Source organism: Nipponia nippon, unplaced genomic scaffold, assembly GCF_047370975.1.
Source record: "Nipponia nippon isolate SJK-2023a ecotype South Korea unplaced genomic scaffold, ASM4737097v1 scaffold_6, whole genome shotgun sequence".
Lineage (NCBI taxonomy): Eukaryota > Metazoa > Chordata > Aves > Pelecaniformes > Threskiornithidae > Nipponia > Nipponia nippon.
In genome coordinates, this window is record NW_028262380.1 from 40,525,658 (window position 1) to 40,543,384 (window position 17,727).

Below are 17,727 nucleotides of genomic sequence, written 5' to 3' on the forward strand. Positions count from 1 at the left end.
AAAGTCCACTTTTGTATTAGTTTTAAAATGGTATTTTTAGGTTGGCTGATGAAATTTTTTTCTAAGTAAAATAGTTACCCTTAACAGAGGAGAGTGTGCTTTGTGCCTCAAGTATATGGATACAAATGCATCCGAACGTAGCATCAACAGATAAGAAAATGGAATGTTATAAAAACTTAGAAAAGCAAGAATGTAAGGGGTTACCAAAGAGAGCTACAGATGTTTTTGCCACATTTCTGAGGCCTGAAACTAGCTATGTTGGCTCATATGATAAAGCTCTTGTAAATCTGCACACAGAGAGGGAACAGGCCCTACTTTCCTAGTTCAGATTATGTCCTGCAGCTGAGTTTGGCAATAAAGGACCGCAATGAGTTCATCTACTCTGTAGTTGATTTTCAGTACTTCCACTGTGTCAAAATTACAGGACTAATTTTAACCTACATCTTTGATTTACCATGCCTATATTAGAAGAGAATGAACACATCAGAGTTCTCCATCTATCTCCCTTCTTCTGCCTAATTTCTATTCCAGGAACTTTAAATCAGATCCATTATAATACAAGAATTCCCACTGGTCCCACTATAAGCTATCCTCTGGTTCCCTAGTATCATTTACAGATCTCAGTGGGACAAATGGAGGAAGAGCATGTGCTTCTTGTGGATTATTTGGTTTGTGATAAAATACACAGTACACTGTGAGGAACGGTTAATGACATAAACAGTAAATGCATTTTGTGAAAGACTACATTTTTAAAAATAATATTTAACCCTGATAGATTGAATTGTTGTCCCTTTTGTTATCTAGCTTTCATGTTAAGTTTTGTTTGATAAAAGTAGTGTTGGGATATGAGGATATTAATGCACTTCCTCCTGACATGAAATACTAAACTTCACATCTGTGGTTTTAACACATTCAGTCTTCTGCTCTATTCTCTCCATAGGTGTCATATGTCAAAGCGATTGACATCTGGATGGCTGTGTGTCTGCTCTTTGTATTTTCTGCACTTTTGGAATATGCAGCTGTAAACTTTGTGTCAAGGCAGCATAAAGAACTTCTGCGATTCCGCCGCAAGAGGAAGAAGAACAAGGTAAAAGTAACAGTATTCACAGCTTTGAAAGAGAGTCTGAGATTGATTTATGCCAGGATATAGGGTTAATTTGGTAAACATACTGCAGCTTAAAGTGGCAATATAAATAAAATGGCAGCACAGAATGAAATTCACTATAGGCAGAGGGTCACTACAAGGACTATGCGCTGCATAAATCCAACTTGAATTCTCGAAAGAGGGATTAAGAGGGATTTAAATGAGGCATGGACCATGTGGGAGCCATCTGCACAAGGATGAATTTCACTCTGTTAGAAGAGTCAGATTATACTTCAGTGGATGAATGTTACTGGCTCATGCAGCAGTTTGTACCACATTGAGATTTAACAAATAATGTTTCTTAACTTCATTCTAGTATTCGGATCAAAACCTCAAGAGCTGTGTTTCATGTAAATATTTTTTAATGCAAAAAATACTTATTCAAATAATACTATTGGTGGAAGAACAAACAATTTATTTTAAAAGGCTGAGAAGGTGGGTTTTTTTCCTTCTATCATGTTAATTTACTGTAAATTGTTGATACAACTAGTAAGAAACTTTAATACAGCAATGGTTGTTAATATTTATTTTATAGCTGAAGCTATCTAGACTACCAGTAAAATAAGTCACTACCAATGTGCAAAGTCAAACAGCTAAGGCTACAGGTTTGAATTCTGAAGTCCGCAGTTAAATCAAACAACAAGCAAAATTTCTTACAAAAATATGTAACTCCTGATTTTAAAAAGAGTAAATATTTCTCTAACCTACTCATTAAGTGAGTACCCACCACTGATGCGATGCAGAGTCTTTCCACTGGCTTTCAGTCACTATCTAGAATACTACTGTGGATGAAAGCATGCCCATAACAACATGACTCAGTTCAGCTATCTTTTGTCCTTGAAGACTTGCCTCAATTTAATGCTTACATCTCAAGGAGAAGACATTTAACAGGTTGTTTCCCTTTTACTTAGAAGATACTGAAAATCTGTAATGCTGTAAAGCCTACCTAAGCAGTCTCTGCTAGCAAGACTTCATGTTAAAAGGCAGGCTGGACAGTCAAATGAAAATGACATTTTTGTACATTTGCCTGTTCCTGTGTGTCAAGTCCTAGACTTTTTCAGGTGCAGAGAGGAACTCATGTACTGTAGCACAGAGGATGATTCAGACTGCATGTACCTGCTTTCAATATCTGTCCCTGTGAAAAATGTGCTTTTTTCTTTTTGCTGACAGTAGCAGAAAAAACGCTTTCTGAGACACACAGGAGGAAAGCAGCACTTTTGTGACAGGGTGTTTGGTTTTGAAATATGGCAGCTCTCTGAAAGCTGCTTAAAGGTTTGGAATGGGGGGAATGGGATGGGCAGAGACGGATTACCAGACAGGGGGCAGGTGAGCCACAACAAATGCGTCATCTATCAAATGCAAACAGCTGTGGTGAGTGATATATTATGTGACTATACTTTCAGTCCTTTCTTTTTTTCCACCATGTATTATAGTGTCTTCTGCATCTCAGGCAAATTCACCATATACAACTTTAGTGATGCCTTTTCACTTCCCTGAATAGGGATCAATTATAACCACAGGATTAGAAACTGACAGGTAACATTACCTTCCTTCCTCAGAATCAAATCAAATCTCTTTCCAGCCCCCTCTTAGCAAGACTTCAAGCTCACCAAAGGCGCTTCTTCAGCAATCACAATCAATCAAATTTCAGTTTAGAGGTATGTGAGGAAGGATCCACAACATACAAAGCACTTCTAAGAGAAGACCGCTTAACAAAAGAGTATGCACATGAATAGTCTCATTGACTTAAATGTTTTGCTGGATCAGTGCTTGATGTTATGGTATTTTTGAATTCACACTTAAAAGTCCTTATTCTAATTTTACACTTAGTCTTCTAGCTTCAGGTAGGTTGTCTACTAGATTATCATAAAATTTGAGCATTAGACTTAGAGATGCAGGGTCTATAATAAAGTATCAAGTACTCCCCTTAGATTGAAAGATGAAGCCATGCATTTCTCAATGTTTTTCTTCGTAACATACCCAGGTGAGGGTATTAACTATGTTCAGGCATATATGGCTTTCCCTTCCTCCCTGCATCTGTATGTTTCATCATGAGACAAGTTTCTCAGCCTAAATTTACCAAAAAATGCTTTGTTCCCATACAAGGTTATGATTTTGACAAATAAATATTTTTCTGAAGATTAACTGAACATTTCTTGACTGACTCCAATTCTATGTAGAGCTAGAGCTCCTGGTCAGAGTTAACCTTTGAGAATACACCTTCTCAAGCTCTAGAGACAGCTCAGCTCATTGCTTCTCTTTTTCTCAATGTTTTATTAAACCATTCTTTGCCCAACAAGTATACTAGAACTTCAAATGTTACAGTATGGAGATTTTACCTCTTCAAAAAATTTGGATCGCATCCTAAACCCTGTTTTATACAAATAATAAATGATGTTTTATGGATTAAAGAAAGCAGTTAATAACTAACCTTCCTTACCACAAATGTTATTATTTATTCACCACAATTTCTAACATGAAATGCAGGCCCTAGGACCGTAAGTCAAATTAACTTCTGTTTCCTTCCTCTTTTGTCTTTTTCAAAGGCAGTTACTATAGCTTATGATTATAAAGTTTTGTATGTGTTTGTTATCCCTTTGGATTAGGTCAAACAGCTGCTGGCTCTCAGGAATTATATTGTATTGATGTTTAAAACTACCATGTATAAAGAAATGTTCGTTTGACCACAAAGTCAAAGGACATGAAAAGAAGTTAGTTTAAAAGGCTGCATTTAAAATAAACTTCAGGGGCTTCCTTGAACATTGAATCCTCTTTCTTTTCAAAGTGAAAACTGGTATTATATTCAGTATTTATGTCCAAATGCATTAGAGAAATAGAGCAGTTAGGATAACTTATTAGACTTTTTCGTCCTATATGTTTACCATCTTGGGACATTTTACTAGGATTAGGTTTTTTCTACCATCCAACTGATGGAAACAGAATTTTTTGGCACTGGCATTTTATCTCCAAGGGTACAGCAAAATTCCTAGTGATTCGGCTGTGTTGCAAAAGTCCAAAAATAGATGGTTTTGGAAATGTTTCATTTCAGGTATATGTTGATGGAAGAGAACACGTATGAATAATATCTAATTGCAATAGGGCAGCTGAAGAAATTCCAAAGTCTATTTTCTTTGTAATTAAAAAGACATGCTCGTTGAAAGAAATATTTACTTTTACCAAGTAACCCTAGCAACGGTCAAACGATTGAATTTCAGTGCTGGAATGCCCTTGGGAGGTCAGTGAATCCATTTTCCTGACCTAAGTCAGGATCAGTTATACCTAATTCATCCCAGTCATAAAAATTCCAGAACCTCCCCTGCAATTTATTCCAATGGTTTAGAAAGTTTTTACTCATGCCTTTTTTGGCCTCTCATGGCTTGTCTAGAAGCGGCACAGAGAACAGACTACTTTAGTCCTTTATGTAGCCATTTGCACATTTCCATTCAGTCGTCTTTTCTTTAAATATTCCCAGTTGGTACAGTCTCTTTTTTGCTCATTCTCCTTCCCTGGAAATTCTCCTAATAAGTCCATATAATTCCTCCAAACTGTGTTTGTGACATGAAGCCTACCCAGTAACAGCTGAGAACAGCCAAAGGACCACATCATGCAAGTTATACACTTGTTTATCCAAACCAGTTTGACACTTGCCTTTTTAACAACAGCATGGTATTGACCCATATCAAGATTGTGACCTTCCATAACTCCCAGGTCTTTTTCCAGAACTACTGCAGAGCCATTCACTTTCCATCTTATGTTTGTGAAGTTGATTTTTCCTGGCTAAATGTCGTACCTTGTATTTGCACCTACTGACTCTCCTCCTGTATTTTGCAGACTCTGTCCAAATCATTGAATTCAATTTTACCTCAACATATCCTCAAACAAATTTGCAGGTTTTGCCAGGTTGGAGTCTTTTGTAAATTTAATCAAAACTATGGGTTATCCTTCTCAATACTGATTAAAAACACAAGAGAACAGAAATCTCTCTCTTAAAAAGCATATGATCAAACTCAGATAAAACCCCTGCAGTAAACAGGTGTAGCAAAAAAATATGAGCTGCTGAGATTTATGGAAGATTATAGTCATACAAAATGTAATTATGTACAGAGCTGTATCAAGAAATTTTGTCATCCAAAGCTCATCTATCCTTGCCATTTTCCTTATGCTTTTTCCACCTACAGTCATTGCCTCTTTCTTACACCACATAATACATTTGCAGCCTCCCTTCCCAGACAACAGAAACAGCAGTATCAAAGGCGATTCTTAGGTATAACTGCACCCTCTGGCTACCGTTTTTATGGTTGTAAGTATGGACCTCACTCAATGATTCCAAATAACTAAAAGGCAAATTTCTTTTCAGAGGCCCAATCCAATTTGTATAGAATGAACAAAAATTTTGAAGTGTCTGGGATTGTTTTGTAAATACATTTATAAACAAAAACTGTTATTGCAGCATGATATGCAACATACTCGTCGTTTTCCAACAGGCATCACAATAGGCAGAGGAGATTTTTCAAAAAGGGTCTCATTTCTTTATGGTTACGCAAATGGCAGGGGAGAACAGGGGAATTTTGGTTCCTAATTTGAGACTTCATTTGGTAGTCAGTATACGATCCATAGTGCTTTGTCTCTGTCAGAGAAAGAAATCTGACCAATGAGCATAACTATTTCACAAATATTATATTGCTAATGTGATGGAAACATTCCTTCAGAATGAATGAATATTAATTTTTCCTTTACAATTACAGTCCTTTCAGTCTTGAAAGACTAAAGTAAAAAAACAGCAGAATTAGAAGTCATACAAGGATACTGAAACATACCTATGATCAGTGCTTTTTCTTAGATGCATTTACACTGTACGGGGAAAAACATAAACCGTGTACATATACTGAATAAAACTCTGATTTTAGATTAGCTATTAATATATTTAGTTTTCAGGATAGTCAATCTTTTAATTCTATTTTCAAAAATCTAAAGATCACTGTATCTTTAGTGAGGAAAATAGACATGGAAGCTAGATTGTCTTTAATGGTAATCACACCTCTTTTCTTTTGTTTTCTTTTTGGTCAACCCATCCATTTTGATGAAAGTATTTTGAGGGAGTTCTTGATGGAAATGAAATCAGTGAATCATTGCAGCATAGCAATGGCTTGAGATGCACAGGACCTATAGACGGGACTTTGCCTCAAATCTACAGTACAAATTTAAGGGTAAACTATGAAGAAGATGTCCCATTTGTCATAATGTGATATCCAATCATTAACAGAGGCCCTGTCCTTTTGTCTGAAATAATGTCTTCCCATGTGAACTCCATATACCTTCATTGCTACCTGTATGTGATGACGTGAAATGTTGATAAAGGTACCTGTCTTGTTAATTTCGTAATCCATTTTGATCTGTTTAAATCTGGATTAAAACACAGTACTAAAATTTTACTTTCTGCAACTTCAAAGAAACTGAGATTTCAAGTAGAAATCAGTTGCTACCAGATCAGCATTTAAAACCAAGCTGTTTGTAGTGCAAAACAATTCAATAATACTTTTCTTCTCAAAAATGAACAGTAAAAAATATAGTGTCCAAATAACCAAAGCCAAGGCTTCAAATAAGTCTCCAAGCCATTACGGCAACCTACAGTCAAAAGGCTAGAGAGATATTTGCAGCCTTTATGCATACTACTCCTCAAGAGAAATGCATTATTAATTATACGGACAGAAAACAGCATAGTCACAGGGCCACAGAAACTGACAGCTTTCTAATATTTTGGAGCTAAGTATTTTGTAGAACAATGCTGATATGAAAATAAACTAATTGAAATTATTTTCTTCAGGCCTCCAAAGTATTCTAACTTTCTAACTAAAAAATTGTTATCAAAATCTATTTCCATTTTTTAATTACAGTAATTTTAATAGAGATGATAAAATATTTATATGTAGCTGTATGCAGAATATTGTTAATTCCAAAGCCATATGTGTGAAAAGCACATTCATATCGAACCTTTATTAAAGTTCATTCATAATAAGATTTTAAAAGCTTTATCAAAAATCAACAAGAAATCATTCATTTTCTTTTCTTTAGTGATGCTGCACTAAACAAGTACACACCAAAAAAAAAAAAAAAAAAAAAAAAAAAGCCTCCTCATTACATTTAAGAAACAAATTCCCACCAAAATGCAGGACTCTTTTCCAGGAAGATTCACTATCCAGATTCTCAACTGGGACATTCAGGGTACTTCTATTACATGACTTCAATAGCTGTAGACTCAGACACGTGCATTATGAGAAATATTTCTTGTTAAAAAGAAGGACTGTAGCCAAGTCAATTGATATAAACAAATGAGGTGTCACTAACGTTTTATAAAAATTCCTTTGTTAAAGCACTCAGAAGTTAGTATCAATAATAACAGTAACTGCATCTTTCCTGCTGTGCACAAGCACCCTCAGATATGAACCTGATGCCAAATTAAGGGGTTTTCTGCATTATGAACCTGCTAGAAAACTTGCAGAACCACATTTTGGATATTCCAACTAGTATCCCAGAAAAAAAAGTATGATGGTACTGGCATGTTACAATGCTCCGGAAGGTGCCCTTTCCTGCATATCCATTAGCCCTAGCACTTTGGTCTGACTTGGCAGGCTCCAACCATCCTGCCTGCCCTCATGGAGATACCATCCAACAGACACTGGGCAGAAATGTTAGACTCCTAGAAGGACCTTCACATCACTTCCTCAACAACAGAGAGCATTTTCAAGCAGCCTGCTCGCGGACTAAATTCAGGATGTCTGCAAGCAAAAAATAAGCAGAGAACTGGCATTTAAAACCATTCTAGGGGACTGCTCAATTCAGGTAAGCACAGAACAGAGTCAGTACATCTTAGTATATAGTGCCTCATCCTGAAAACAAAGCCAACTGAAAGCTCCTACTCAGAAGAATTATTTTATTATCTTTTTGAATCTGTGCAATCGTAAGCATTATTTTCTGGAGAAGCATTAAAAGATTTAAACCCTGAATTGTACCTATGAAGGTGTTTAAATGGCAAGTTTAGTGTAAATTCTCACGGTCCGTGTATTTGTAAGTTCTGTTAACTGGAATACAACATTATAATTCTTCTGGAATACAATTAATATAAAGATGTTATTGCCCATTCTTTTCTGACAGGAGAGGAACGCCATTGTAGTAATTAGATCTTTGTTTTATCACGTCATCAAATAATGATCCTATCATTTTGTATTTCTGTTATTCATTTCCATATTGAAGTCGGTCAGTGATTTTTCCTCCTTTTCTTTCATGTTAATTTTTCTTTATTTTTTGTTTTTATGGGAGAATACTAATACATATTTGAAGTATAGTAGTTTCAGTGAACTATATTAATCTATAAGTTTATTCAGTTTACATACATGAAAAAGCATTGCAGTTGGGTAATAACTACAGCAGTTGGGTGATAACTACAGCTCTGCTGGATGCATGTGCTGATTGCCAACTAGTTCACTTCAAACTTAGTAATTGATCTGCATTCTTTTGTAGATAAATAATATTGATGATAAAAATCATTGGAATTTTTTAAACAAAGTAATTAACACTGGTTCTTCTAGCAAGTACTACTTAATTGAAACTTTATATATATTTAGAATTAATTTTCTATTCCAAAACATTTTCAGATTTTCCAAATGTCACAGGCATTTTCAAAATGAAAAACTTGGAGGTTTGGATTTAAACTGTGTGCATTGAGAGATTACATGTGTTTAAAGTAAGAGGTTTAAATAAAACAAAAATGCTTCAGAATTACTGAACTGAAACACTAATTATTTGACTTGTTTTAGTAGAAATTTTTTTACCCTTTTATTTTAATTTAAGCTAAGAAGAGCTTCAAAATATCAACAATTCTTTTACAAAAGGAAAACTGACTGCTGCTCAATTCTTTTTTTAATACTTATGGAAATTATTTTCCAAAATACTTATTTAAAAAATAACACATACATAATACTTTTTCATACTTCATAAAAGTCTAGCATCCTAAAGTGACTAGACTAAATTAGACATGAAAAATAGGAAATCCTGAATTTAAAATCAGTATTAAAAAATTTGTGAATGCCATCAAAATTATATGACTATCCTTGAGTAGCATGCATAGTGAAGAAATGCACTGGAATATATTTCAGAACCAAATTTGGCCCTGGCTTTACAGTCTATGTATCATTTCTTTGCCTGCATCCGTACCTCCTTTATTACTTCAGAATACCTATAACCAGGTAAAGAGAAGTACAAAATGTGTCTCCAGACAGAAGCTACGTTCTTGAAATGCATGCTATGAAAATACATATATCTTCAGACCATCTACTTTGCCATGTGATTAAAAACCACTTTCGCTTGTAGCTCCCTGAATTCAGAATATCTTTGCCAGTCCCCCTGAATTGACAGAAGAATGTCAGAAGTAAAATCTGGCCTTTAGCTTTCATTCACTTTATTTTAAACTAAGACACTTTACATACTATTGTCTTTATCTGATGTATTCACAGCGAGCAACAGAAATAAGGCATACAGATAAGATTAACTAAATATACAAGGACCAAATAGGCAGAATTCTCACTAATATAATTAATGTGAACATCATTAGTGCTTGTATGATGAGTATCTCTAGAGGCCAGGATCCCATTTTGTTAAGCAATGTACAGAGTTAATGGCTGTTGTCTAAAAGACCAGTGTGAAGTTAGCCCAGTTAAAGACTGCGGATATTTATCGTAAATGGAGAAAATCAAACCAAATCAGAAGTTGTGTGCCTGATTACCACTAGTGTACTAAGCTTTCTTCTTTCTCTAAATAGATGACAGAATCTATAAACAAATAAGAAAACTCTGTGTTTGTTGAAGCTGCTTCAATATTTTTGACAGACACTGATAGGGCTGAAATTTCAACTAGTTAAGATAAACTGGGTTCAAGAAGTCACGGAGGTAATGGTGAAACACTTGCTATTTATCAGCTGGTAAGATTTCTGTGAATAAAAAAAATTCTTGCTTTTTTCTTTTTTTTTTTTTCCTGTTTTTTTTGTTTTGTTTTGGTTTTTGTTTTTTGTTTTTTTTTTTTTTTTTCAACAGGATGATGACGTAAGGGAAAGTCAGTTTAGTTTTACAGCATATGGAATGGGGCCATGTCTGCAAGCAAAAGATGGAGTGACACAAAAAGGGCCAAATAATCCTGTTCCAGCTGCACCAAAAAGCCCTGATGAGATGAGAAAGGTGTTCATTGACCGGGCCAAGAAGATAGACACAATATCCAGAGCTTGTTTCCCGTTAGCCTTTCTGATTTTCAATATTTTTTATTGGGTAATTTACAAAATCATCAGGCATGAGGACATTCACCAATAACAAGATTAAGGCTTGCAGTACATACAGATCGGGCTACCATGTTCAACAGGAGGCTTTCTGTTGGAAATGCACGTCGGAGAAGTGATTGGGAGAGTTAAAAGCATTGAGCGGGGGGGAAAAGATCCTGCATGGCCTGCAATGCCCAGTCACAGTGGAATGGAAGAATGACACCTAGAGAAGATACATCTGCTATTGCAAACTTTCCGTGTCAAACTAAATATTAACTTTTTCATTGTAAATCACTCTCTACTGAAGCTTTACTGCCAAGTATTTATACATACTGTTACATAGTGGTATAATTGTACAGTACTCTTTGATGTTCCCTTTTTTTTTTGTTTTTAATTCTGGTGTATTTTTAATTAAAAAAAATGGATCCAGAATACCCTAGGTAAATCCCACAGTATTACAGAATAGATTAGTATTTGTAACTTTTATTTCAATTTTACAAGATAATGACAAATTACTGAGTTGAGATTACAGTTTTAAGGACTTTTTATTGTCTTAAGGATAGTACCTGTGGTTTTGCAATGAGCACATTTGACACACTTAAGTTATAGAGTTCATTCAATGTACATCGTATTACTGTTCCCCTGGAAGGTGTATGTTGAAATAATCTCAGACAGCACAAGGTATCTACAGCCCAATAGTCTGCATATCACCTGGGAAATATATTAAAATTTGTAAAGTATTGATTCATGAAAAGGATTTTCTTTTCTTTTAATCACCCATTGATAATTGAAACTTATTTTTAATCCTTTTTATATTTTTGAAGGGGTTTTCTCTCAATTGATAAAACTCATACAGCTTTTGAGATAGACAAACTACATGAAAATTTTGCAATGCTTCATTTTGATTCAATGCAAAGAGATCTTGGACCAAAACTAAGAACAAATAGTCAACTGCTTCACTGAAACATTTGGAGGATGAGTACAGCTGTGTTTATCCACATTTATCTCCTACATGTTGCATAAATACAGGAAGTTTAATTTATTAAGATATCAAGTTTTCTGTCTCATTCTTTGAAGTATATCGATATGACTTATATACCAGTTAAGAAGCACTTCACAACTTTGGAAAAACATGCAGCTCTTCTAAAACATGAAAAAGGCTCTGGATGGTCTTTTACATTTATTGTACTTCACATTAATAAATAGGAGAACAGTTATTAAAACTGTTAGAGAGATTTTCCCTGTTTAGGATTAAATAAATTATAGGAGTTTCTTCTTTGACTTGTAACATAATAGATCACATTTATGGCATAGCTTCTAGGCAAGAGTGTCTACTTTTGCCAATCTTGTCTATTGAAAAACAAAAACATGCTAAGATATGGAAATCTGACATTTAGAATTACTAGATACTTTAAGTCCAGTATCAGAGTCTGTTTCTCATTGCAAAATATTTTTATTTTGAACATATTTTAAATTTTTGGTTTGCTGTTGCTCAGAATGTGTATATAAAAGCAAAATATAGCTGGAGGCAAACATCTGGTGCACTGCCAAAGGCATGGTACATATGAAGTAACAAAAGCAATGTAACTCTGCACTGAGGATTATAACACAGCAGCCTTGGGTTTGGTTGGGTTTGTTGTTTTCCTCCAAGGATTAGTTAGAGAGATTCTAAAACAGTAGCTCTCAGATTTTGTTCAGCTGTGTCAGAAAGAAGCTGTATAATCCTCCTTTATTTTAAAACAGTATTACTTTCTTATAGTTTTGCTTCATTTATGATCTGAAAATAATTCAATTCACTTTAAGCAATTGTTATTTGCTGAACTTGTGTCTTGTTTTTGTTGATTTCTTTATGAGTATGTTCCAAAAAATCCTGTTGACTTATGAAGGTGCTCACTTGTGTGAGGGGGTATCATGAACTAATAGCTGACATTTCAGTTGGGTTATATTCATCTCTCTCAAAGTTATCATTAGCTGTATTGTATGAAAAGGGATGTTAACTTCTTTCTGCTATCAGCACAGTCAACAGTATTTTGTTTAAGGACTGTTTGAAGTACTGGATCCATAATCAAGAGGCAATCATAAAAAAATTACATTATCTTTCAGGATCCCCTCTCATCTTTCCTTCTAAAATAGCTGACTTGCATTCAATAAAGAATTCTTAATTGAAAGGGTAAGTGCATAAAAAAATGCTGGCCAGATCAGAATAAGTCCTAGTTATTCTAGTTTATAACACTTGAGTACCTGGTTCACATTGCCTCTTTCCCAGTCATTCAATAGTCTGTTGCTCTCACACATGTGGTACTACCTTGTTTTGAAAACATTAACAAATTTGAGTGATGCAGAGCTAAAAAACTTTAGCCCTAATTTCTTTTTTCACTCTTTAAGGCAGAAAAGATCTCTGCTCTCAAACAGAGAAATCAGACACATAATCTTGAAAGTGATAAAAGAGAGATTGCATTACAGCACTGGCAAAATGTAACAGGGAGTCAGAAGGAATGCAGATTCTTAAGCAAGAATGACAAGATCCTTCATTAATATATAAACCTGTTACGTCAGTGAGGGGAAGAACCCTTGTGCTACATTTCTCTTTGATGAGAGTATGCTAATCTAAGGAAAAATTACAGTATTTATCATATATAAAATAAAAAGCATAAATCTACATTATAATTCTTTTCTGACCTCCCTAATAGATTGTCATCTATATGTTCTATTTAAAAGAAATGAGATCTGTAAATTTAATGACTGGACCGAGTGCCTAGTGGTGCCTCTCAGGATGCAGCTCTTCAGCCATGCACTATGGTGAGAGAGAAGAGTGTCTCAGACCTGGCCATTAGAAAGCATATCCCTTCCTCTATGTAGTTATATTTCTCTTTCATAGGCTGTTGCATTAGGAAGTTGAGCATACCTGACTTCTATACTGAAAATTTACATATAATGCTCAGTCTTCTAACAGGGCACATTGAAAATAAAGGCAATTAAATATGTTTGAAACATCATTATGAAAACTCTACAGTGTTGCTGGAACATTTTTTATTTAGCAATCCATTAATAACAAAAGTCTTTCAAACAGGGGGGAAAAGCAAAAAAAATGGTTCCATGATGATGTTTTCAAACACACATAATGTTTGGCATGTCATTCTGCTGCCCTCATTAAAGATTTTCTATTTTAATGTGATGGAACCAAGATCTCTCCTGAACTGATGGTTTTGTTGGTTTTTACTGGAAATATACATTTGCCAAGGTAACAGAAGCCTCTGTGGTCCACTAAATAATGTGTTTTTCAAAAGAAAGCAGAACTTAAAATTCAAATTTCATTTAGGTTATTCCTAAATGACTTAGTGTAAAGTCACATGGTAAAGAAAGAGAGAAATGTCATTTGAGATTATAAGAAACTGCAAGGCACAAATGCCTGCTATTCACCACTGACTAGGAGAAAAGTCAAAAAATGCCAGCAGGCATGCCAGCCCTCCGTACAAAGCTAGAGTCAACAGCTACTCTCATCAGCTAAGATTAGTGTGGGAGGTGATTCTTTTCTAACTGTATAATGAAGCAGCAGGGAATAATATTAAGGAGATGCAAGAATTGAAAGGTACTCTGCAATATTTATCAGACTGCAGTATTTATGCTACAGTCCTATGAAAGAAGCAGTGGAAAGGCAGAAAAATAATCATCAAGGAAATAACGCTTGAGGCAGATGTTACCTAGCAGGGCTTCTGCATCTAAAAAAGACCCCATTCAATAGGCTGAAGTAGATAGCTACCTCACCTCACTATCATTGAACCTGGGTTCTGCAGAGTACAGGTCCTTAGCAAAGCCACGCAAGAAGGCTTCTTGTAAGCGCAACCCCTATGTGACAGGCTAACGCAGCTTTGCCCCAAGTCATTATTCACCATAGGTGCAGACTCTGTGCTGCTCAGGTCATGTTTTTGTGGCCTCTGTAGACCAGCCCTATACTTCAAAAATAAAATACCGGCACTAGAAGATCATTGCAATACAATGAAAACAGAGGGAGAAACTGTAGGATCTGGAGGAATACTCCAGTAATACAGCTACCAAAGAGCTGACACAGTCACCATAAAGGGGAAAGAAGGAAGCATGAAGGAAGGCATCCTTACTACTTTTCCCCATCCTCCAGTATCCTCTCCATCCACTTCTTCAGGTGGAAGCAGTAGGTACAGGGGGAAACAATTTTTGTCAACTGCTGCAAAGTATATATTGTCTTGGGACAGCAATTTCTACCTGTGCGGATAGAGAATTGACTTCCATACCATGCACTTTCTTAATGGAAAGGGAAGCAGAGCAGGAAGGTACAGGATGAAAAGCATGGGCTGTACATAGCATAACAGGGACGACAGGGAGAGAGAAAGCCCAAAGCAGTGCCTGGAACCTCTCATATGACTGTCTGTTCTCCCTCCGCTGGAGAGAGAGATGTGACCTAATCCACGTCACCCCTCGTAAGGTGAAAAACTTCAGGACCTTGAGAGAGGGTAAGAAAGGTCCCTTAGAGGTGCAGTAGATATACTCAACTACCACAGTACCAAACTTCTACTTAAATTCTGAATAGCAAAATGCATTTTATTTTTAAAACTATATTAAAATATCAACAAAACAGACTTGCATGGTTAGAGGGCTGGCTTTTTTCTCTATAATGCTGATACACTAGAGGAGGTTTGAAGGAGAAAGAGAAGAAGGGATACTAGTGTTTTACTATTTAGAATTTAGCTATTTTAACACCAAAATAAAGCACATTCCACTTTCAATGAGTTTTGACAGCAAGCACTATTATTTAAGCAGGTTAGTGGAATTCAGGGAGAACATGGGATTTAATTATTTTTTCTGCTCAGTCATATATTGGTTTCATCTGGATTCTCTTTATTAGAGCTTGTTCCAAAACCTTTTTATAGGCTGCTTTATAAAGAATCCTTTGTGATGTGTGAGAGACGATTCTGTTTATTCACTAGAAAGACTTATATTTAGGTGATTTAGATGTGCACTTTACATTTAAGGAGTAAGGTATTGTTTCCACTTTGTACTATAATCCCTTACAGAACTGTAGGTTGATAATGTAGATAAAAATAGAATATAATAAACTGTACAAAACCTTATATTTTTAACAGTAGGGAAAGATGAAAAGTCTTCCTTAACCTTAAAAAAAAGTATTATTTTTTAGCAATAATTTTATATTAGATGGAAATGAATTTATTTATACAGTTCCCAGCCCAAACTGAGGCGGTTGCTCACAAAAGATAGATAGACATACTTTACGTGCAAATTCTGCTCTCATTTGAGCTATCATAGAAATCAATCTAATCCAACAGAGCAGAATTTGGCCTTAAACTGGGAAACTGCTGAATGAGCTATTAATTCTTACAGTACCCCTGTGAGGTAGTAAAATAACTTTAGCCACATCTTACTGTACAATCATATGGTTATTTAGATGAGAACAATATCAGATCATTATGGCTTTTTTCCTTTTTGAGACAACTAAGAAGAAAAATATAAATCACCAAGTAAGCTACTTGTTAATAATGAAATGGGTATTCTGTTTTGGAGTGGTTATGGAAAAGGTGCCTTCAGGCAACACACAACACCTACAGTAGTTAGCGAAACGCTGTCATTTTGGAAGGCTTGTGGAAGCACGTTAGATTGCTAGAAGCAGTGGGTTAAATGCCAGAAAAATATTGGCTCATCCTGTATTCTTGACATTTTTTAATATTACTGCACTTCTTCACTTTCATCTTTGTGAAATATGCAAGAAACATTTCTTATGTTTGTATTTTAATGTACGACAGAGTGATGCTAACAGATAAAACAGACTAAAGAAGCTACTGATGTTCCATGAGTGTGTAATTGTGAGCTGTATAAAAAGAAATTGTGCCATAAGCTTTTGACCTAAAAGTTTAACATAATATACAGTATTTTGTGTGTTAGTGATCTCAGCTTTTTAAAGGCTACAGCAAGAAAAAAGAAAAAAAATATGATAGTGTCCTAATAAATTGTCTGTGAGTTTTCAAAATATTCTCCTGTGAATTCTGTCTGATGGCAATTTCATCTCAAAGTACTTCCTTTTTGGTAAAACTCTATAAGTGTGTTGTGCATGGATTTGATTAAATTCCTTTTTTTTGTATTACAGTATCATATTGCACTTAAACTGACATTCTCTGCAGACAGAAGTGTTAAAATATGTGAAATTTATGGTGTCGCTCATGTCATTGTAGATATTTTGTTCAAAAACAATAAACTTAACTTTTTTCAGAAACCATGCAATTATTTTTATGGTATTTTAGGCAATGGGTTTAAATTCACAGGAGGGACTATCAACACCATCGGCAAAAAGGATGAAACCCTCAGCAGTCGTTAAGGTGCATTGCCATTAAATATTTCAGGAGTGAAAACTTGAGAGAGAAGGAATAGAGTGCCTTCAATCGTTTTATTATTCAGATTAAGCTTCAAAATACTTTAACTGCATTAACGAAATATACAAAGAGGTGTTTTCAGGAAGCATGATGGAGGATAGCAGGCACCGAATTAGGAGTTTGATCTTCCAAGGCTTCATTTACAGTGATTGGACAGAAAGAGGTCTCTCCAGAGGACAGGCAGGGGATGGGCTCCAGTTCTGAAAAAAAGCCCATTCTGAAAACTCAGGGAAAGTTATCTTGATAAATGCCTATTGAAATAAGTACAGCCACTCCAAAATAGTCCTGCTGATCTTATTATCAAAAAGGCAAAGAATTTCACTTACAGTAAAATAGCTTTATGGAAACTTCAGAGATCTGTGAGCCCTCCTAAGTAGTCCTTGATAGAAAAATGATTTTAAGAAAACTGAAGTGAAGTTAGCAAATAAGAAGCCCTTTTGAGAACAGTCTGAGTTCTGCTAATCTGATTACAGCAGTGTTAATATGCTTATAAAAAGCATACAGAGTCGTCATCTCGGTAACAGACACATGTCAATGCAATGCCATTTTGACTAGAAATCTTTAGTAGATTCGACGCAAATACTTTGTGCTCCCTGCCCCCATATGACAAAACACAACATCAGTTCACTCCTTTCAACTTGCTTTTCAAGTCAATGGGATACAAATACAAGAACTTCACCATACTTGCAAATGAAGTATTTTCATTATCTGCTGCTAATAATTTAGTTCAGCAACATATGGCTTGGAGCTTTATGAAATGGAAATTTCTCAAAAGAACAGTCAAATGTAATAAGAGCGCCAGTGGAGTCTGAGCAAAAATCCTGAGTATGCCCTCCTAGAGCCCACAGAACTGCATGATCAGA

At 35.3% G+C, this 17,727-nt stretch overlaps 1 protein-coding gene across 2 annotated transcripts in view; it reads left to right on the plus strand.

The window, feature by feature from the left end:
* The window catches only part of GLRA3 (glycine receptor alpha 3), a 100,025-nt gene extending 83,350 nt beyond the window's left edge, over positions 1-16,675 (plus strand). The window contains exons 8-10 of one of the 2 annotated variants that reach the window (XM_087737229.1): positions 941-1,087; positions 6,232-6,351; positions 10,231-16,675. In XM_087737229.1, coding sequence (XP_087593355.1) covers positions 941-1,087; positions 6,232-6,351; positions 10,231-10,500 — 537 coding nt within the window. In that variant the 3' untranslated portion in view covers positions 10,501-16,675. The remainder of the gene's footprint in view (positions 1-940; positions 1,088-6,231; positions 6,352-10,230) is intronic. The other variant, XM_087737230.1, reaches the window with a different exon arrangement.
* Positions 16,676-17,727: the final 1,052 nt, after the last annotated feature.